The sequence below is a fragment of the Lacerta agilis genome, chromosome 10 (genome assembly GCF_009819535.1).
Source record: "Lacerta agilis isolate rLacAgi1 chromosome 10, rLacAgi1.pri, whole genome shotgun sequence".
Lineage (NCBI taxonomy): Eukaryota > Metazoa > Chordata > Lepidosauria > Squamata > Lacertidae > Lacerta > Lacerta agilis.
Genome location: NC_046321.1, coordinates 20119920 through 20143374, shown reverse-complemented (window position 1 = coordinate 20143374; position 23455 = coordinate 20119920). Strand labels below are relative to the sequence as shown.

At 44.0% G+C, this 23455-nt stretch overlaps 1 protein-coding gene across 2 annotated transcripts in view; it reads left to right on the top strand.

Moving 5' to 3' along the window:
- Positions 1 to 4720: 4720 nt before the first annotated feature.
- The window catches only part of CREB3L2 (cAMP responsive element binding protein 3 like 2), a 72064-nt gene continuing 53329 nt past the window's right edge, over positions 4721 to 23455 (top strand). For both annotated transcript variants that reach the window (XM_033162020.1, XM_033162019.1), the window contains exon 1: positions 4721 to 4861. In XM_033162020.1, coding sequence (XP_033017911.1) covers positions 4754 to 4861 — 108 coding nt within the window. In that variant the 5' untranslated portion in view covers positions 4721 to 4753. The remainder of the gene's footprint in view (positions 4862 to 23455) is intronic.

Genomic DNA, 23455 nt, shown 5'->3' with positions numbered 1-23455 from the left:
AGGAGCGTCTCCACCCCCATCGATCTACCCTGACACTGAGGTCCAGTGCCGAGGGCCTTCTGGCGGTTCCCTCATTACGAGAAGCCAAGCTACAGGGAACCAGACAGAGGGCCTTCTCGGTGGTAGCACCTGCCCTGTGGAATGCCCTCCCACCAGATGTCAAAGAGAACAACAACTACCAGACTTTTAGAAGACATCTTAAGGCAGCCCTGTTTAGGGAAGCTTTTAATATCTGATGAATTATTGTATTTTAAGTTGCAGGTGGGTAGCCGTGTTGGTCTGCCATAGTCAAAACAAAATCGAAAATTCTTTCTAGTAGCACCTTAGAGACCAACTGAGTTTGTTCCTGGTATACCAGGAACAAACTCAGTTGGTCTCTAAGGTGCTACTAGAAAGAATTTTCGATTTTATTGTATTTTAATATTGTGTTGGAAGCCGCCCAGAGTGGCTGGGGAGGCCCAGCCAGATGGGTGGGGTATAAATAGTAAATTATTATTATTATTATTATTATTATTATTATTATTATTATTATTATTAGGCCTCTAGAACATAAGAACACAAGGAGAACCTGCCGGATCAGTTTAGTGGCCCATCTGAAACAGCATCCTGTTCCCTCAATGGCCACCTAGATGCCTGTGGGAAACCTGCAAGCAGGACCCAAACACAAGAGCACTCCCCCCTCCGGTGGCTTTTCAGAAGCAGTCCTGCCTCTGCACCGTGTGTTGGGATTTGTATTCTACAAAGAGCAGCTACTTAAGACTGGTCACTTGTACAGGCTGTGAGAGAAGGTGAAGGTGAACTGGCTGGGGAAGGGGGTCACAGCTGTGTGGCAAAATACAGACCTGTGGCCTGCTCAGTGTTGTTGCACTTCAGCTGCCAATAGTCCCAGCCCAATGGTCAGGAATAATGGAAGCTGTAGTCCAACACCATGTGGCAGGCCACAGCTGCTGCTTTACATGGAGAAATTCCCCAGGTTAAATCATCTTGTCTACATATACTGTAATTACTGTTTGTTCACAAGGAGTCCCCCCCCCCCAAATCCACAGCATATAATTATACTTTACATTAATTACATCGGAAACATTAACACAACTGTAACAATGCAGCGTGCAGCTTTTAACAGTGTGAAGGGAGGCAAGCGAGAGGCAGAGGTTTACATGCAAACAGGGCCAGTTATTCCACGCTCATCGGAAACTGCTCAACAGAGAAGGTATAGCAGTAATAAGTGCGACCAGAACTTCTTCCGAATGAGTGGCGGCTGCACAGCACCCCATAATCATGCATCTTTTAACCAGAAAAAAGATGAATGCCATTTAGTACAAACGCCGCTAAAGGTCATGCGAGCACAGTTGAACTTCTGCTTGCAAAAGGATCAGAAATGCAAACACGCTCACACCCTCTGGTTTAGCATTTCGGAATGTGTTTCATGATGTGAAAACCAGCCTCCAGCTGGCTGCTATAATCTTGCCTTTGGGTAGAGCTCCTGATAACATAGACACCCTTGTTGTCTTCTTGAGATAGGAAATGTCACATCTGCACTTTTTGAGGAGGCAGCACTTCTGTTGTTGAATACTTGCATGTAAAGTCTAGGTAAAACTAGGAGGGCTGGACCTACCACTAGGCTGAAGGGGGTGGATGCCTCAGGCAGAGGACGCTGGGCTTTCTGTGTCTGCATAGTCCCACCCCCCGGTGTATGGTATGGTATGGTATGGTATGGTATGGTATGGTATGGTATGATGGGAACATTGTGTGGTGTTCTCATCCTCATGGCCTTCTGCTCTGGTTATTGCTGATCAGGCTGGCTATCTCCTCAAGTTCCTTTTTCACTCCAGCAGGCACTGCAGCTATGTGTGCATTACTCTGATCATGTGTTATGATGCATTTGCCTGAGTGGACTGGAAACAAGAGCTACATTGATGGGGCAGCAAGAAGCAGAAAGGTCGCATGTGTCATGTGGCTTGCTCTGGGCTCCCTAAGTTAGCCTGCAGACCTAAGATGTGGTGGAGGCCACAGCATGGACCTTGAACTTGTCCATCGACACTTAGCACCTGGGCAGCAGACTGAGCAGGCAGACAGGTCACAGTCTTCCACACTATGAGGAAATGTATTGCTATTTAAATTGCAGCAAGGATTTATATAAGGTGTGCAATTAAAAGGGATGGAAGAGCTCTGTTGCAACGAATCCATTTCTAAAAACCCTGGACTTTTTGCAGTTAGGGAAGTGATAGGGAAATGCACTTCATAAGTGAATGATTTCAAAGAAAGACACATAACCATCCTGCATTCAAATCAGGATGGATCTTCATTGTGCTATAATCTCCCCACAAACAAATCAGAAAAGAAAGCTCAACTGATCTCCACATAAACAAATTGGAAAACAGGTTGTCTGGAGGAGCCTCAGGACTATTCGCCACTGACACCCCAATAATCTGGGGATTGGGAAATCATGTTTGTTGATTTATACACCACCTTTCTGCCAGTGCATTCAAGGTAAATTATAATTTTTTAAAGCCATGCTTTGCAATCTAATGCCATGATGTGGAAGGAATAAAGGTGGAGAGGGAAGAAAGAAGAGGAAAACAAGCAAATGCAGGTACCAGCTCTTTCATAACAGTTACATAATGAACTAGTGGACTATTTGCTTTTGTTGTATGCACTCTTTGAAATGCACCTTGGAACAGAAAAAGGTGTCACTGTTATTTTTACAGAGGTACATCCAACTCCACCCTTTGGTTGAAGTGTACTTATGTCATTACTATCTTGCTCTCTCTCCCCCACCCCACCTCAGTTTTCCTGTAATCTGCACTTTACATGGGAGTCTTCTTGTTGTGTATATGTTCAGTGTGTCCTGCCGAATGCTGTGAAGTATGTGGGGAGAAACGTGTCTGTACACATACAGGGACATGTGCCAGGGCTGACCCAAATCATTTTGCTGCCTGAGGCAGAGTACCAAATGGTGCCCTCGCCCCCTGAAGTCCAAGGTACATAGTACCAAAGGCCAGCCAAGTTTGTTTTGGCTTCTGAGGCAGAAAATCCCACAACTGCCTCTTCCTGTCAAGACAAAATACAGCAATGATAAATTAAATAGCTTACAATTTGCTGCCCTTTCGTGATGCCTGAGGAAGCTGCCCCACTGTGGTTTGATAGAGCTGGCTTCCTGACACGTGTCCCTTGTGTGTTTATTTAATAAGTCCCTCACTTTTGTGAGTCCATGCCATGCTTTCTCCCCTTTGTTGTTTTCAGCAAACCACTGTGTGCGCGTGGAAAAAAGGGATATACCATGTTAGGAGGAGGAAGGTTCAATGTCCTGAAAACAGGGTTAACTCAATGAGGTACAAAAGTGAAGTGAATTGCTATGAGTTCTAGTCTAGTATGGGTCCTGCTTGTGGGCTTTCTACGGACACCTGCTTGGCCACTGTGAGACACGGAACTAGATCACTGCCTGATCTAGCAGTGCTATCTTTACAGATCTGTGGGTGACTGTGGGTAGAGTCACCGGTAACTTCAGCAGGAGGAGGAAGAATGGCATGGTTGCTCAAGAGTCTGGACTAGTCAACTCACTTTCCAAATTCTTATCAGTCACTTTTTACATCTCCTAACATAACTTCGATTTGTCCTGAGTTTTTCAACTACCCAAATGTTCTTTTTGATGTGTCCATATATTCCTCCCTCGCCCCCGTTTTGGATCTGGCTCCCCCCCCACACACACACATTTTTCTTTTCTTCTCTTTTAAGCTCTGCTCCGATGTTTGCTTTCTCAAGAAAAGAGAACTTTGCTCCCAGTTCCCTATAAAGCAATCAACCCGGATCCAGAGAAACTCAGTGACAACTTGGTCCCGGGCATTGAGCTGCAAGGAAGAATCATAGCTCATTTCCTGTCCCCTCCCTCCCTCCCATCTCCAGTTTAAGAGGTTAATTTCCCCCGGGTCTACTTTCAAGGCTTTATTTTTATTTTGCTCCTCCAAAAGTAGGCGGGGCTTTCCCCAAAGCTGTTGTCTTGTCGCTAGGTCATTGGCTGCGGCGCGCGCCACTTTCCGAACGTTGCCGGTCCCTCGGAGCGGCTGGAACATCCAGGGCGGGAGGCTATTGGTCAGGGACAGAGAGGGTCGAGCGAGGCGGGGGGGGGAGGGAAGAGGGCCTTTTCCCTGCGTGACGTGTTCGGGACTTCCCCGCCCACATTCCACAGCTGGGGAAGTGTAGGAAGCGGCTGTGGAATGGGGAGGGTGGAAGAGCCAGGGAATCGGCTTCTGGATTCTGATTGGGCGCTCGCCTTCGAAGTTCCCGAGCTTGCCTTCGCTTATTGGCCAGAGCGGGGGGCGGGCGGAGCCAAGTATCTGGTGGGGGCTGGAGGGAAGGCAGCAGCTGGTGGCAGTTTGGGGTTTCAGGAGCTCCGGGAAGGTTTCTGCCAGATGGAAAACGGAGGTCTTGCTTGAAAGCAGATGCGTGCCCGAGATCTAGGACATCATATGGTTGTTGCAAAACCAGCTGGCTGTTGCATTTATTTTATTTATTTTGCTAGTTGCAGATTGGCGAGTGTCTGACATTTTCAGTTATATTATTATATAGCTTCTATTTTATTCCTTTTTCTAAGGGAGTAAGGCGCACAGAGGCAGGGGGCGTTGGCGTCCCCCCCCCCCCCTTCTTTTAGCCTTATGGCACAAGTTTGTTTTCTGTGATCGTTCCGAGGTGCTCCAAGAGTGCATAACCTACAAACCCCCCCCCCCCCACGCTCTTGGTATTGCTGAGGTTCGAAATGGCCATGGATGGGCTGGAAAGCGGGGAGCAGAACCTGTTGCACTGGGACCGAAAGCTGAGCGAGTTGTCGGAACCGGTGGACTCTGATGCCCTCCTCTACAGCACGGTGAGAGCACAGTAAAGCACTTGGGACGGTGGTAGTGGTGGAAGGCATGGAAAAATGGGGCGGCACAATGAAACTTTATTCTGTCGGCTTGCTGGTGCAGTTATCCACTCTTTTAAGAAAATAGGCACAGTGTGTGGTTTTTTAAAAAAAGTAACTTAGAGGTGGGGCTTACTCTTTGTGGGTAGAAGAAAAAGTTTCGGCTGGTGGTGCACATCTGGCTTCAGAAAGTTACCCTGCTATTAGCAACCCCTTCCTGGGCTTTCATTATGTAGGAGGAGTCTTATTTTTTCTTGGAAAAAAAGTTATGTTGAGCTCATCTGGAATTGGCATCTCTTGCACTTTGTCTCTCCACCTCCCCACTCACCCCCTTTCATGACTTAGGTTTTCCTCCCTCTGTTTTCAGAAAGAGCATTCCGCTCTGTCTGCTCATGGGTGTTAGAATAAGGGCCAGGTGCTGTCTGCTGTAGGGTCAGTGAAGAGTTCTCAAAACAGCTTTATGGTTTTTTAAAAAATGGAGGAGAGCCTGGAGTTTGGAATTTCAGCGGGGGGGGGGGGATTAGGAGCCGCTGACGCAAGGAGGAAATACTTTGAAGGGTTATCTGTGTTTCTTGGTGCAAATCTAATTACTGCCCACAAGGCCTGTTTGGACCCGCATGTAATATATGTGTGTGTGTGGTTTAAGTGTGGTGATTCCTATTTCTTCAGAAGTGCTTGTTACGAAACTTTGGATTGGACTCTTTCCTGTTTCTGCACATTAAGAGCTTCCTATTAAGAGTTGTCAGCAAGAAAATAGCAGTCTTTCTGAGAACTGCAATAACGGTCCCATTCTTTGGGCAGCATTCCAAGCTCTGGAACTTTTGCAGACCTGGTTTCTGGTGTTCCCTTTGCCCTGTCCGCTGAAAAGGAAGTAAATGCCCATGTCTCCAAAGAATATTTATGGTGGTTCTGCAATGGTAGCCGTGAAAGCAAGTAAGAGATAATCAGTGCTTTGTGCCAGATGTTGGAGGTTTTTTCTCTTGCTGGAAAGTGCGCACCAGTGACTTTATCCAAACTCAGTCTCTACACGTACAACTTTATCCCCAGACTGCTGGAGAAAAAGGAGATCTATTTGAGCAAGCAAAGTTGGTGGTGTGTGTATCTTTTTCTGTTACCATCTCACTTTTATTTTTAGAATGCTTGGCACTTCAGGCAAGAATGACTTGGAGCATATGGCATAGCTGTCAACTTTCCCCTTTTCTTGCGAGGAATCCTATTCGGAATAAGGGAATTTCCCTTTAAAAAAAGGGAAAAGTTGACAGCTATGGTGCAAAGTTCCTCCCCACTGTATAAAGTTGAGTTTTTTCTTTTTAGAAAGAAAACACATCTGAGGAGAAAGCATTTTGAAATGTGCAGAATGATTTTTCCCTCCTTAGGGAGAGAACCAACTTTTTTAAAAGTCAGAGGGAAAAAATGCCTCCACCCACTGTGAGGACATAACATTTTAAAAACAGTCTCCAAGTTGCACTGTCTGCACGCACAGTTCATATTCATGTCCATACTAATGCATTTCCACATCCAGACTAGTGTGGTGTCTGAGAGAGCAACAAGTCTCCCTGCATTTCACAGAGAGAATTTCCCTCCCTCTCTGGCACAAAACAACCCACCTCTCAATATCCTGGGGTGAGGGGTATACAAAATATTAGAGGAGGCTAAGTTTCCCTGGACCTGATTGTTTACGCTTTATTTCTGCTGGTGACAAGATCCGTGCTGCCCAAAAGCGAGCATACCCTTGTATCAAGCCTGGGGATTTCAACAGAAGATGGTCTTCATCTTAGTTTTTGGCATCAGATGGTATAATAATAATAATTAATAAAAAATAATTTTTATTTATACCCCGCCCTTCCCCGCCAAACCGGGCTCAGGGCGGCTAACACCAATAAAATCACAACAAAAAATAAAACAATTCAATTAAAATACAGATTAAAATACAATTTAAAATTTAATTTAGACTGCAGCCTCATTTTTAAGTAGCCCACCAATCACGCCAAAAGAATGAAACATCAGGGTTAAACTGAAACCAACCCAAAGGCCAGGTGGAACAGCTCCGTCTTGCAGGCCCTGCGGAAAGATGCCAAATCTCGCAGGGCCCTGGTCTCTTGTGATAGACCGTTCCACCAAGTCGGGGCCAGTACTGAGAAGGCCCTGGCCCTAGTTGAAGCCAACCTAGCATCCTTGTGGCTCGGGAACTCCAAGAAGTTATTATTTGAGGACCTTAAGTTCCTACCCGGGACATACCAGCAGAGGCGGTCCCTTAGGTACGAGGGTCCTAAGCCACATAGGGCTTTAAAGGTCAAAACCAGCACCTTAAACCTGACCCTGTACTCCACCGGGAGCCAGTGCAGCTGATAAAGCACTGGATGGATGTGGTACACTTGCCATGCATAGGGTACTAGGAACGCACCCTGTGTGGTTGATGTGGGAGTGCAGAGTCTGGTTACACTCTTCACACAGTAGCGTTCCTGGCAGCACTTGGCAATGGCATGGGCACTCCCCATTGCAATTAAACCAAAGTACCTAATAAGGGGTTCTAGATGTGATAGCCTCAGTGCAGCTCAGCAGTCAAGAGGCAATTAAGTTCAACCACTTTCTCTGCTTATGGCATTAATTCTTGGAGCTCAGCATGCCAGTCTGTGCTGTCCTAGACTTAACATTTTAGAAGTGTGGCTGGCTCAATTTGTGATCTGTAATGGGTATATGGAAATTAATTTCAGCTGGGCTTTGTCACAAGGACGTTCTTTCAGTGCATCCATGGCAGGTATATTTGCCAGGTGCTAGCACAGGGGTTTTTATTATTAATTAAATTAAATTAAATTTGTTGCCCATCCTTCCCTGCTTACAGTTTAAAATCCAGAATTAAAGATGGTTAAATCTTACAGTTACAGTAATATCGTGGATCATGAAAACACACATCTGAGGTGTGTAAAGAGTTGGTTCTTTAGCATTTCCTGAAAGAGGTACAGTGATGAAGCCAGATGCACCTCTGTGCGGAGGGTAGCCATGGCGATGCTCTCCAGATGTTGTTGGACTGCAACTCCCATCATCTTGTACCATGGCCCACCTGCTGGGGTTGATGGGCATTGGGAAGCCAATAACAACTAGCAGGGCCGGATTTAGGTTTGATGAGGCCCTAAGCTACTGAAGGAAATGGAGCCCTTAATATGTTCAGCTGTCCTTTGTCAATGACAAATTGTTGCTGTTTTTTTGTGTTGAATATATGCTATGTGGTAATTTGCAGACCTAATAGGTACCTAAAGCCATTTGCACATGTTGCCATGAAACCAGTCCATGCAGAATGTAGGCACCCTATATATAGAAATGAGCAAACCAGTGATATTTTAGGGAGCAGGCTAGCAGGCGGGGCCCATTGCTTACATCGCAGGAGGCTACACAACACAAAACACTGTTGTTGTATGTAGGTTTTATTTTATTTGTTTTATTTATCTTATATTTTGGAAATGTACATCCAGTTTTTTTTTCCTTTAAATTTTTCGGGCTCCCCCAAGAGAGTGGGGCACCTAACCTATAGCTTGTTTAGCTTACCGGTATACTGTATGTAAATCCGGCACTGATGTTATGGCACTTTGCGCTAGTGTGACCTAGAACGGGGCCCAGGATGAGACTATGCAGATAAGCGGCTGTCTTGGTTCCCAGTGAGTTCTGTGGGGTAAACCGGCTATGATTTGAGATACTCTGGAGAGGAGTTGGGAGGGGAATGAAGCTCACATGTCCAGGGTATGTTTAGTATGTGTCAGGAAACCCCCCTGCCCATGGCGGGTAGCATCCCGGGATCGTTTGCAGTACAGGGAACCACCCCCTTTGTTCACCAGTTCATCATCCCCCTCCTCTGGAGGAAGAGACCATTCCTCCAGTGGGGAGGGGGAGTTGGAGGCAGGAAGTCGGCGCAGGGGCTGTGAAGGGATCGCAGAGCCTGAGCACCAAGGGGGAAGCGGGGAACAGGGACAGGTTCCCGTGCCCCGAGTTCGCAGACAGGAAAGACGTAGAAGGGGGAGGCGGGGGTTCAGGATCCTGCGCCTCTTTTGCTGGACCAAGAACCGGAAGGGTTCATTCCCGGACTCTGCGGAGGGATGAGATGGACGTTTGAACTTTTGCTCCACTGTAAATATCTGCACAATAAAGAACTTAGTTTTTAGAAGTTCGGTGTTCGGCTGATTTCTCATGAGCAACCACTGAACGTCCTTACAGCATGCATCCCATGTTATCCCTTTACTTTCTCCCCACATTCACTTCTGTTGAAAGGGATTTATAGTACCGGCCCTCAGGGCAACATTGCAGAGGATGCAAAGCCTGTGCGCCACCATTCTTGACATTGTATTCCCTCCCCTGCATGTCTCATTCTGCCCTCCTGGCAGAAATGCAGCATCTCATTCCTGAGGATACTCCTCTATGGTATGATTGTTAACACTTTTAAAAGTCACATACAAAAACTAAAATTGTTCTGTGTGGTTGTTGTTGTTTTTTAAACCCACAAAATCCAAACAAGACCCTGAATTTTGGCTTCACCTTCTTTCTCACTATCAACTGGAATAATAATAATAATAATAATAATAATAATAATAATAATAATAATATATTAGAATTGTAGGTAAAGACCCCTGGACAAGTCCAGTCGAATTTGACTATGGGGTGCGGCTCTCATCTCCGCTTTTAGGCTGGCAATGGGACACCGCGACGGAAGCCAGAGCACACGGAAACGCCGTTGTAGAATTGTAGATTTGGAAGGGACCATGAGGGTCATTTATTCCAACCCCCTGCAATGCGGGAATCTCAACTAGATCATAATAAAATCATAGAATTGCAGAGTTGGAAGAGCTATTGGTTGCTATTATTGCAACAAACCAATCTTGGTTCCTGTGTCTGGAGTCCGGACATTTGAGTATGCACCAAAACTCTGGCAACTGGCTCATGTGAAATACTTTAAAACTCTGTCTTTAGCTGATTCTCAAGTGCCAGAGAATCCAGCATTTCTCCTTGGTGAATAGACACCTTGTTTTCTCAGCAGCTGCTGCACATATTTGCGAGCCTCTGGAAAGGTAACCTGAAGAGCCTTTGCAAGTCTCTCTGAATAGAGCCACTCTTCTAATTCCTCTTGACAGGTGAATCAAAAGTGAAGAAAGAAAGTGAGGGGCAGCATTGACAGATAACCACAAATCGGGCCTATTTGCTGGCTCTGCTTTCCAAATGGAACTTCGGATAGGGATGGAAGCAGTATGAAACACCTGGTATGAAGCACAGCTGCTTCAGCCATTTCGCAAGACACTGGCTTGAATCCAGGTAAAATTAGTCACTGCTGTGCCTCATGGAAGCCAGTGGAACAAAGTTAGTTGTGATGACAAGAACTGAACAGAGCAATCCTGTGCACGTCTACTTAGAAGTAATCCCCATTGAGTTCAGTGGGACTTCCCCAACACCCTATCGACTGGCAGGTTCGATAGAGACAATACTCACGCCTCCTTTTTTAAAAAAATTGTGATTATGCAAGAAAAATAAAGCTTGTCTTTAAACCCTGTTATCTTTTACAATGTTGATCCTTTACTGTACCACTTAAGTTGGTCAACCAATGTCAATATATTGACAGGGATGGAAATGTCTGTTGCTTCATTGCTTGCAGGCCAATTTAAAAGGCAGGTTACTCTAACCAGGAACTTTGAAATGTCAACAGCTCACCTGAGCATTTGAGTCAACCTCTTCCTTGTGTTGTGGTTTTTATCCGCCCTCTTCTCAAGCAAACCTGCTGTTCTGCAGTTTGTAGGAGAGGTACATTGTGTTTTTTATTTCCTTTTAAAGAGGTGTAATGTTGTAGGAGAACCGAGGAGGAATTTAGCAAACTAGCCAATATAACTTGACTGTGATAATCTTTCCATTTATACATTTTAAAAATAATTTTTCTATTTGCAGATTTAACAAGGAAAGGAGAAAAAAAGATAAAATTAAATAAGAGAAGGAAAACAAGCCAAAAAAATAATATACAAACAATAATAGTAGACCACCATCAGTTTACATTGCAGATACAATGACCACCAGTACACAAATCTTAAAATTAAATATGTAAGTTAATACAATTTTTCCATTTTTTTGCCATATAGAAGATGGACTTGTACAAAAACCTGTTTTAACAAAACAGATAACTAAAGAGACAGCCAGTTCACCTGTTGCATGAGGAGAAAGGCAAGACTAGGCTGGCCTCTTGTCTATTTTACCCACGCCCTGTGGCTGCTTTTAGCTTTACAAATGAAACGAGACCGGAAAGGTTAGGTTGTGAATCCCCTGCCAATTTGTCCAGTTGCACCATAAGAAAGGAGTATACCATTTGAGATGGTACAAGGGTGAATTATTTTAGCTCCTTATTCTTTTCCCCCCAATAAATTTTTTATTGATTTTCACATATTGAAACAATTAAAACTTATTTTCTATAACAAGAAAAATACATCTTATTTCTAAAAACATAAAAACTCTTATTCTTTCTCACTTTGTTTCATGACTTCCTCTAATCCCTCTTTGCTGATTTCATTATAATACACCTTTAGCCGTCTTCCAAATCATTTTAAACATTCTTATTTATAATCCTCTAATTTACGTTCTTTCTCTATCATCATCTAACTTTGCTATCTAATTTCTGATTAATTCCTATTCTAAATACCCACCTAAGTCTCAATTTCTTCCAAAAACTTTCCTCTTTAACAAATATTACAATATTTTTTTTAATACACTTTAAATTTGCTCCAATCTTGCTCTATCATCTCCTCCTTCTGGTCACGTATTTGTCCAGTCATTTCGGCCGGTTCCATATATTCCATCATCTTCATTTGCCATTCCTCTATCTTCAGTATGTCCCGTGTTTTCCAATTTTTGGCAAGCAGTATTCTCGCAGCTGTATTCTCCTCATTCTTTGGCACATGGCCAACACAGTATTTATCTTCCCATCCTTTTTTGGTTTATCTTTGGACTGCTGCGTTGCATTCATGTTTGTTTCTGGTATTTGTATATCAAACAATTTTTGTGTCAAAGGAGCAAAAGTTTAAGATGGAATGACAAATGGGGGAATGTGGAAATATGTTTCACAGCTGCCTTTGCACCTGGTTATTTATGTTTATTTATGTTTACTTCATAATATCCTTCCGCCCTTGGAAGGAAGGGTAAAAAGGATCCGACAGGCAGCTCACTGCATGGATCCTTCCGCGGGTAAAAAAGGGGCTCTAACTTTAAATAAGGTAACGGTCATTAGTCTTCTTCCCACCTAAACCTAGCACGGTAACAGGACTGTAATTGGTTGTTATGCTTGTTATGACGTTGGTTGACCCTTTAATAAATAGCGGCCGCTCCCTGTTGTGGTGTGGAGAAAGCGCGAGGCAAGCCGAGCAAGATCATCGTTGCGTGGCAAGCATAGAGAGAAAGAGAAACTGAAACCAACCACGCAGGGTAGCGGTAGGCTTCTTCACCAGACTGCAGTCTCAGTTATATTTATTTCATTTTCGTTTTAAAAAACCTTTTATTTGGCCGTCTAGTTTTTGGCCACCATTTAGTTTAGTTCTTCTTATTTTCCGGAACATTTTGGAACTCACAGACGCTCACAGAGAACTTCCGAGGCAACAACAATCCAAACTCACAAGCTAAACCTTCAGATCGTGGCCAGCGGACCTTTTTCACGGCACGGTGGGAGCAGGACTCCAGCATTACCGGCCGTCCCATCAGCAGGCTACCCCCACAGGGGAACATAATATACTTCTTGTATAGGTGGGCAGGGTACAAATAATAAGATTATTATTACAGTATTAGGTATACACGATGGTTGCATAGTAATCTTGGGACCCACACATAAACCTCGCTCGACCTGACCTACCTTTCAGGGTTGGTGTAATAATAAAAGAAAGGAAGAGGATTATATGCATCACTCTGAGCTACTTGGAGAAAACAGTGGGAGGAAAACAAACTCTGTATTTTGGTCAGAGGAGTGTACGTAATTGGGATGAGGGTCCATGGTTCAGATTCCAGCAGGCCACATGGCTTTCCTTGCTGCTTTTTTTCACCTAAAGTTCAGAGTTGAGATCATTCTTGGGGATGAGCTGGGGAAACTTTGAGCTTCCCTTATCTCTCTTCAGATAAATTACTTGGAAAGAGCAGCGAAGTCTAAACACCCACTTGCTTTGACTTTGCTTTCCTGTTTCCTAATGAAAATGTTCAGCCCTGCAATAAGGTGAGGTTTATCTGTAGATCTTATCTAGTGAGTGGCTTTTCTATGTCTTTCTGAAGCTGCTGTTGAGAATCTGGTTTGTGGCCTTGCCCCCTTTTTTGCACACAGCTCAGGTTTTGTTTTGTTTTTTTTTTAAATACGCACACTGAAAAACAACAACAAACGACTCCCATGTTGAAATTTAGGGGAATGAGACATGCGTCTACATTGCTTTGCAGGAAATTAACATGTCTTTCCTGATAATCTCCAAATTAGCCACCTTATTTATTGCAGATATTTATATAACCAGACTATCTAGCTCAGTATTGTCTGACTGGCAGCGACTTGCCGGGGTTTCAGGTAGGGGACATTCCCAGCCCTACCTGGAAATGCCGGGGAATGAACCTGGGACCTTCTGCCTGCAAGGAAAATGCTCTAACACTGTCCCTCTCCATATGAAGAGCTAACACAGGAGTGGGGTGCTGTCCCCAGTTCTGATGATCCTCCACTGGTTTCTTCCTGCAACCACTGTGTGTTTGAGGCAGGGGCTGACTGTAGGCTCCTCCACGTGATCTGGAGCCCTTTGTGAAGATGCAAATTCAGCCAGTCCCCCTTTGCTGAAGTACAGTACAGAAGTTGTCAGGGTGGTGGACACAGCTGTGTTTCTTGCCTGTGTGTGTATGTGCTGGGAATGAAAGGGGGTGATCCTAGTCCCTCTCCATTTGGAGACCTGATGAGTGAATAAGGTTGAAGTCCAGAACATAAGAAACAACTACTGTGTGCCTTTTTTTTTTAAGGGGGGGGGGGTGAAGTCAAGCTGTCAGAAGGTTGCAGCGCCTGCTGTGGCTGTAGAGGCCAATATGGAAGAGACATGTTTGGTTGCAGCTGGGGCAGATGCACCATGGCGTTTCTTCTGTCTGCACTCCCCCCAGTGGTCATTTCTCCTCTGGTCACTGCTACGGATAGATGACTTGACTGTCTGTCTGCAGGCACTGCGGTCATCTGCAAGGGGTTCCCATGTGGCAGGTTGATGTTGCCAGCCTTCACATTATGTTTGCAGACATCTTTGTAATGCAGAGTTGGCCTGCCAGTTGGCCTGGTGCCACATTAAAACAAAACAAAACGTCAAAAACAGGTTTTGCGATAATGAACCTTTATCCCCCTTGATTCATCCTAGGGTTGTGGCTCTGAAGGCTCCCCAAAGCACTGCTGTAGCATCTTTCGTAATGCCCGTACAGTGATAGCTTGGTTTAAGAACAGCTTAGTTTATGAACAACTTGGATTAAGAACGCTGTAAACCTGGAAGTAGGTGTTTTGGTTTGTGAACTTTGCCTTGGAATAAGAACATGTTTCACTTCCTGTTGAGTGTGTTCCATTTGTGAATTGAGTCCCCCGCTGCTATGGGAAAGCACACCTTGGTTTAAGAACGCTTTGGTTTAAGATCGGACTTCCGGAACAGATTAAGTTTGTAAACCAAGGACCACTGTACATTGAGCAGGGTATGTGCTTGTGTTAGCCAGAACTGAAACCAAGAAGGGTTGGTCACCATTTCTGAGAACTGTAATTTTGAGACCATCTTCATGGGTAGCATTCATTCAGGAACAGCTGGAAATAGGCCTCCAGAGACAGAGATGGATCAAGAAACAACCCAGACTATGTACCTGTTCCCTCAGGGGGAGTGTGACTCTGTCTATGGCAGGATGAGCACCCAGTTCCATCCTAGCATGCGGATAGAGAAGCACTCCTGCATAACAGTCATGGGCAAACCCAGATGCTAACTCATTGCCTTTATCTGTTAATAAATCTTAACTCAATTGGCAGTTTTCAGAAGACGTCCCCTTTCGTTGCTGGGAATTTTCTGGGTGACCTCTTTGGCTGTCTTTTTCAGATCTGCTCTGGGATGACTCACAAATGAAAGTAGGTTAATGCAGCACTCAAAGTCAAGGTGGTTCCCACTATCCTATCCCTTCCTTTGCCAGGGAAACAGATGACTTTTTCAGGGGTTCCCAGAGACGGAACTAAAACTGATGTGGTGACTTCTTGAATGAAGTCATTGCATTAGCTCAGTGGTTTACCATCCTCTACTTATCTGCTGTAGAGAGTTGAATTGAACCCCAGATATGGGGGGAGAGGAGAAGGAAAGGAAGTCCTGTTGAAAAGATTACTTCCTCTAATTGGATAATTCTGTTGGATGCAATCCCCAGTTCTGGTAATTCCTCTTTTGTGTTAACTAGCCACAGACACACCTCTGATAACAACAAAGGAGAAGCAGCAGCATTGGAATAAGTTGCAGTCGCCTTTGGCCTTCCACGTTCATTGATCAGTGTTTAGCACTAACAGGGTTTAAGCTGAGTTGGATATTTAAGAAGCCATTCAAAAAACAAACCAAAAAAACCCAATTAAGAACATAGGAAGCCGCCTTACGCTCAGTCAGGCCACTGGTTTATAGAGGTCAGTATTGTCAGGACTTGATGGCAGCAGCAGCAGCAGGTCTGCAGGATCACAAGTAGGGTTTTCCCCAGTCCTACCAGGGATTGAAACTGAGATGGCAGGAACTGAATCTGGGGCCTTCTACTTATGGGAACCAGGTGCTCTACCACTCAGCAACAGCTTCCTCCATTTCCCTCTTCTCTTGAACAGGAGTACACAATTTCTTTGGCCAGAAGGCCTTGTCTAGGCACTAAAACCATCATCGTGATTATTGAATTTATATACCGCCCTATACCTGGAGGTCTCAGGGCAGTTCACAGAACAAAATCAAAATTTAAAACCACCAAATATATAATCAAAATAAAAACAACAACCCAATAACCCTCTCCCCCCAAATAAATCATATGGTTGCCCTTAGGGAACCTTAGGGTTGTAAGGAAAACACTGGAGCTTAATTTGATCAGTAGAATTTTTGCATATGGTGGGTGGGGCTTGTGTGTTCTGCTGTGGAACTGGCCCCTCCCTTCAATGTGTTCCATTAAGAATGTCAGTTAAGAGTAGGCATAGGCAAACTTGGCTCTCCAGATGTTTTGGGACTGCAACTCCCATCATCCCTAGCTAACAGGACCAGTGGTCAGGGATGATAGGAACTGCAGTCTCAAAACATCTGGAGGGCCGAGTTTGCCTATGCCTGGTAAGAGGGACCAACTGCGTCTTGTTTTCTTGCCTCAGACTTGCCTCATGTTGTTGTATTTAGTTTCTCTCATTATGTCGTTCTGTTAGTTTCCTTTATTATTGAAGCTTAGTTTACATTTACGTGAGCCACTTATTTTTCTCAAAGGAAAAAAAAAAGAAAGAAACCCTGCTGAGGAAAGGTGTGGAATGTCCTAAATTGCATTAGTGAGAGGATATTATTCCCAGTTTGCCAGGAGGATGGATTTTTGTTAATCACCCCCACCCTCCACACCGTTCCACAAGAAGGGTAGGTAATAAAATCAATCAATAATAACCCCAAAACTCTGGGACTTGCTTGCAGCTGACCTCTGTATCGTTAACAAAATCCAGGTTTTTCAAGAAGTCCTTCAAAACCTTCTTGCTGTCTCCTCAGTGGGTCATAACCACGAAACCATCAGCGGATAGTCTGATCATATAGTACTGTTTTTCAGTCTGGACTCCCAATTTGGTGGCGTTTTGAGGCGTATGGCTAATGGTTCTGAAGCTAGGAGGAACAGAAAGGCAGAGGGTGGAAACTCCCCTGTCAAATCCTCACTGAGGGTGAATTTATGTTGTCTATTTTTAATGTGGCAGAAGCTTCGGAGTATACATTTGTTTCAAGATTTTCTTTGAATTTGGGGCCAAGTTTCATTTCAGACAGGACTGCCAGCATGCTGCCCTCTGCCCTTGAGGATGTCTAATGCCATGACTAAAATGATGGCTTTGTTTAATTTTAAAGGCCCATCACCCACTGGTGGAGCAACCTCTTTTCATGCATATATAGGGCGTTTTGGGAAAGACTCCAGACTTTCAAGCTGTAGGCGGTGCTGAGCTGAGTTGGCCAATGACCTGACTTGGCACCCGATACCTTCTTGTGTTCCTATGGGCATGAAATCCAGTGCTGGAAACAACCATTTCCCACTGAGGTGCTCTTAGAAGGCTTGGGGAAGAGAGTGAAAATTGGTGCGGTCATATTGTTTCATTTCAAACAAAACCATACCTAGAGCAATGTGGCAGTCTTTCTGAGGAACATCTGCTTCTCTCATCTTGAGGTTAATTCTATCCGACTCAGCTGGTTACCTGTATCGGTTGTGTTTCTTTGTCCAGTTTCCAATAGCTAAAGTTTCCTTTCTCTATCACATGTTGTGTCTGCCTTGCCGTTTCCCCTTACAGCTGTGTTTGTAATCCCAGCAGTTTGAACGCAGACTTTCTGCATGGAGGGACTGGTGGCAGTTGCTCCAAAGAGGTGGTTGGTTTTCATATATAGTCTATAACAGGATGTTAATTGTTAGCAGATCCATTCGTTATGTTTGGTTACGGAAAGCCAGCCAGTTATGTTTGGTTGTGGGAAAGATTTAGCTTTACTGGATGACAGAGAAACGGTTATTTCTTTTCAAACTGATGCCCATGTAACAATTTGTCGTAATTTGAAGGGGAGGGGGAAGGATCTTGATATCATATGGCTGGATTTTAAGCATTTGGGAATGGTAAATTTTAAGCTAATCTAGTTAGGGTAGGTAGACAACAGGATAATATTTTTTATTGAAAAGTTGAGTCATAGAATCATAGAGTTGGAAGAGACCACAAGGGCCATCCAGTCCAACCCCCTGCCAAGCAGGAAACACCATCAAAGCATTCCTGACAGATGGCTGTCAAGCCTCCACTTAAAGACCTCCAAAGAAGGAGACTCCACCACACTCCTTGGCAGCAAATTCCACTGTGGAACAGCTCTTACTGTCAGGAAGTTCTTCCTAATGTTTAGGTGGAATCTTCTTTCTTGTAGTTTGAATCCATTGCTCCGTGTCCGCTTCTCTGGAGCAGCAGAAAACAAGCTTTCTCCCTCCTCTATATGACATCCTTTGATATATTTGAACATGGCTATCATATCACCCCTTAACCTTCTCTTCTCCAGGCTAAACATACCCAGCTCCCTAAGCCATTCCTCATAAGGCCTTGTTTCCAGGCCTTTGACCATTTTGGTTGCCCTCTTCTGGACACGTTCCAGCTTGTCAGTATCCTTCTTGAACTGTGGCGCCCTTTGCCATGTATTGGTGGGGGTAAAATAATGCAAGAAAATGTTGAACCAGAGAGAGAGAGAGAGAGAGAGAGAGAGATGGATAAAAAGGCAAATATAAAATTGCAAACCCGGAAGTGAATGTTCCGGTTTGCAAACGTTCTTTAGAACCCGAATGTCCGACGCAGCTTCCATTTGGCTTCAGGAGCCTTGGTTTCCAAAAGTTTTGGAAGTCGAATGGACTTCCGGAACAGATTCCGTTCGACTTCCAAGGTACCATTGTATATCAGTATTTATTTATTTCAAAAGGAGGCTTTCTTTGAGAACTGTATGAAATGTGAAATTTTATTTCCATCTTGCACCATTTGAAAAAAGTTGGGGGGAGGGAAGTAGCACAGAAGATCCGGGGATAAAGACCCATGTTTGTTATGACTGTGTTCCTTCTGCTTCTCTTCTTTGGTGGGATTTGTGGAACCCAACCTCCTTGGTTAAACAACTGGAGAACGAAACATGCTCTTTAAATTCCCCCTAACCCTTCCTGTATAAAAACAAAGACCACCACTACCAGATGTAGAAAACGCTGCATTCATAAGTCATGCCCCACAAGTAACAAAAGACCCTTTCACAGAGTGAGCAAGCACAAGTAACCTGGCTCCTGCTGGCGCTCCAGATGTGAGATTCCATTGTGTGCGAATGCCAGACTCTGGCCATCCCTGCTTGCTTTCTCCGTCAGCAGCTGGAAAGTTTTACTCATTCACAACTCCCTGAAGGCAAAAATCCACAGCAGAAAAACAAGCCTTTGGTAGAAGAAACACTGCTAGAGAAAGGCCTTAGCTCAGTGGTAGAGCAGAAATATCCCAGATTCAATCCTAGGCAAGGCTAGACAAGGAAACACTGTTGGGGAGGGGGTGTGCGTGCATGCATGCAAACACTGCTCCAGTATTGCTGCATGTGCTGGCTTGCTGTCCCAGACTTCCCTTGCGTTGTGCTATATGTATCTACTGTATTGTGAATGCTAGAAAACAGTATTGTTTCAACAAAATTGGGTTAGATATATAATATATGTTCAGAAATATAGTAGGGGTCGGATACTTAAGCCAGCTTTTCAGTAGCCTTGGAAGTAGAAAGAAGGATATGAATTGAAAATTGGGTACCGGTTGATATTGCAGTGTAATAAAGACATACATGAAGATAGGTGGATATGTTGAAATACACTCATAAGTAAGAGAGAATCATATGGTTGGGCTTGATAGGAAGTCGGATGGGTTTGGGAAATTCGTTGGTATTGTTTTTTTTAATTAGGGGGTGTTCTGGGGGGTTGTTTCTTTTCCCCCCCTTCCTTTTCTTTTTTTATGTTTTCCTTTCCGTTTAATGATATGTTATTTTTGGTTTATATTACTTAAACTATTATGGATTCATTTGTTGTGTTCTATAAGGGTATAGAATTGGATACTGGTTAGGGGTAATAACAAAATTAAGCAAATATAGCAATTGTAATTGTTTTTTATTATTATTTGTATCTGGAACGTTTATTGTATACTTTTGCCAAACATTGCATATCTGATAAATAAACGATTAAAAAAAAGAGGGAGAAAAAAAGAAAATAGTATTGTTGTGAAGAACACGGGGAGAGAAACAATAAAGCGCCAAAGCCATTTAAAATATCTTCCTGTAAACAGAAAGGGTTGCCTCACCCTAAAGGTAAAGGGATCCCTGACCGTTGGGTCCAGTCGCGGATGACTCTGGGGTGGCGGCGCTCATCTTGCTTTACTGGCTAAGGGAGCCGGCGCAGACAGCTTTCGGGTCATGTGGCCAATATGACTAAGCCGCTTCTGGCGAACTAGAGCAGTGCACGGAAGACTCAAGTGCTCAATCAAATGCTTCTGCAACCAAAAAGTGCCATTTTGGAAGCCCAACATGCATTGGCAACATCTTTTGAGTTTTGCAGAAGTCTGTGTAGTTTTCTCTGTGTAGTTTTGGACTTCACAATTCAGTACTGAAGGCTTTGACCGTAATCAACAATGTGGTCCAAAGGTTGCAAGGTTCATTGTGACATTGGCGAAGTAGAGCCAATGTCAAGTCGCGGACTCCCTTGCAAGAAATAACAGGCGGTTCAGCAAGTGGCATCGAGAGCAGAGAGATGAGATGAGAACAGGGAAATGTGGGATTATTGGGAGGGAGTGTCAGTAATTGCAGCCTTCTGTACCAAGGAGCCTTTACTGCTGACATTTATACCCTACCCTTCAGTGATAATTTGCATTCTCTTAGCTAGTCTATATATACATGATTGCAGCTCTAGTGACTTTTTAGTCTTGGCTGTTCCTGTGTAAGATTGCCCAGGCTAGCTTAGTAAAACCTTTGCTCTTTTTTTGTTGTGCTAAAAAAGCATAGAAGGGAAATCTGTTCCATTCCCTTAACTACCTAATCTGAAAGAACATCATAATCCATAGCAATGAACTGGATGCCAGTTGAGGAAGACTCCTCTATAACTGTGTGTATTTGTCCATGATGGAATGTAGAAGAAATGGAAAGAAAGAAAGGAATCCAATGCACAAATTTCTTATCAGGGCAAAAGCACTGGAAATACAGACAAATAATGCAAAAGGATTTGGTGTGCAAAACCCTGATGCTGAACTAGGCACTAGGGAGGAAATGATTCATATGGAAAGAGGAAGTCTTGAAAGCAACAACGCTGAAAGGCCAATGGTGGATGGCAATAATAGGAAAATACTGTATATGTCTGGGAAGAAGGCATTGAAGAAAATACGTACTGTACACATTTTGAGTCCTTGATTTCTGTGCTGTCTTGAGATAAGTCAGGCTGTAAAAAGACCTTTTACCATTTCATCATGTGGAGGCTTGATTATTGTGCTGTGACATGAATTGGATATTGTGGAACTATATTTTAGATACTACTGGAAGCGGCCACTTTCATGCAGTGATTTATATTTGGACTGAGTAAAACTTAGTTGAATGTCACCGTAAGTGTGAATTTTCAGGGCGCAGGTCTGCATTTAAAGTTTGGGGTGCAGGGGTCAAGCTGGGAATCTTGGCTTATGCATTTACAACTTCACTCTCCATCTGAAGTCTGAATGCGTGTTTTGACTCTTGCACTTGATTTTGAGGAGTTGGGAACGTGTTTTGTTCAGACTCAGGGAGGCCACACCACCACCATACATTTAAAACACCTCAGAGACTCATGGAACCTGTCACAGAGCAACCACTTTCCAGCACCCTCAACAAACTATAGTTCCCAGGATTTTTTTTTGGGAGACGCCATGTGCTTTAAGCCTAGACAGCATCTTAAAAAGCAAAGACATCACCTTGCCGACAAAGGTCCGTGTAGTTAAAGCTATGGTTTTCCCAGTAGTAATGTACGGAAGTGAGAGCTGGACCATAAAGAAGGCTGATCGCCGAAGAATTGATGCTTTTGAATTATGGTGCTGGAGGAGACTCTTGAGAGTCCCATGGACTGCAAGAAGATCAAACTTATTCACCCTTAAGGAAATCAGCCCTGAGTGCTCACTGGAAGGACAGATCCTGAAGTTGAGGCTCCAGTACTTTGGCCACCTCATGAGAAGAGAAGACTCACTAGAAAAGACCCTGATGTTGGGAAAGATGGAGGGCACAAGGAGAAGGGGACGACAGAGGATGAGATGGTTGGACAGTGTTCTCAAAGCTACTAACATGAGTTTGGCCAAACTGCGAGAGGCAGTGAAGGATAGGCGTGCCTGGCGTGCTCTGGTCCATGGGGTCACGAAGAGTCGGACACGTGCTTTAAATGTATGGTATGAATGTGACCAGAATTAGTTGTCTGCTAGTTGTTCACTGCCTCCATTCCTTCAGATTTGGAGGAACCCTGTTTTGGGCCTGGGTCTAGAGTCCTGCTAGAGGGATGGCTGTAATCCTGATAATATCCTTAATACTAACAGCACCTGTTTGTTGGTGAGAGTCAGAAGTCAATATTGAACAATGCCACAGGAAAGATGAAGAATAAAATATAATACGGTATCTCCTTTATTAGGAATTTTAAAGCAGATGTTGGATGGCCATCTGTCATGGGTTCTTTGGTCACGATTCCAGCATTGCAGGGGGTTGGACTAGATGACCATTGGAGCCCCCTTCAGCTCTACAGTTCTAGGATTCTACAATTTTCTTTGAGAATTGAGGGAACACAATAAAACTTGGTATGTCAGTATCCCTTCGAGCCCTGTTCAGTGCAATTATTTATGGTAAATGATGGTTTCAAACTTTGGTCATGGCTAGTTATTGTTTTCAATCTGTCTGTTGAATACTTAGAACATGCTCACTTAAGTTTATAATTACTGCCACAATCATGAGTCTGATTTTGTTGTTTTTTTAAAGGAATATGACATGCTTCCCAGTCCCACAGTCCTTTGGTTGGCGACTGTGAGAGCAGGATGTTGGGTTAATTGAGCCATTGGCCTCATCCAGGGCTGTGGTGCTGATGTGTTTTAGGGGAATACTCTGAGATACTTACCGGTATCTGGGAGTGAGTCTCATCGAACTCTATGGGATTTGCCTCTAGGTAGTTATGCATAGATACCGGTAGGAGTTTGCAGTAAGAGTATGATGCCGTGTTCATTTCAGGCCAGATAAGTTTGTCCAAGTTTGTCTAAACTGTGGGTGTCACTCCGGCCCATATCAATATTGTTCCCCAGAATCTTAAGGCTTCTGGGGTTGCAGGTGTCTGACTCCATGACGACTTGACGTTTTGCAACTGTAGAACTTAATTTGGAAGTTGTTTAAAAAATAGAGCAACATGTCAACGTGTTGTAGTGGCACCTGAGTTGTAGATGAAATATTAAAGATGTATTGTTGTGGCAGGTGTTCTAAGAGCAGGTATGGAATTAAAATTGATGCTGCTGGGAATGAGCAGGGGAGAGCGAGAGAGCCTACCCTGATTAGCAACCTAAAGGGTGTTTTTCAGTTTCAGGTTTGTGCTAATTATACAACGTGTGATTTTCAGTATTGGTGATACAATAAACATCTGTAACCCTGGGCCCTGCTTCCCACTCTCCTCTCACGGCACAGGCAGAGACAGTTGTGGTGGTTGAATTCCCACTGAGGTGGTAAACTTGTGTGTTGTAGCCTGTACCACCTCAAATACTAGAGGCAAGCTTGTTTGATGGAAAACTCTTCCCAGCAATGCACAAAGGAAAGCATATGCCTTTGCAGAGTTTTGGGG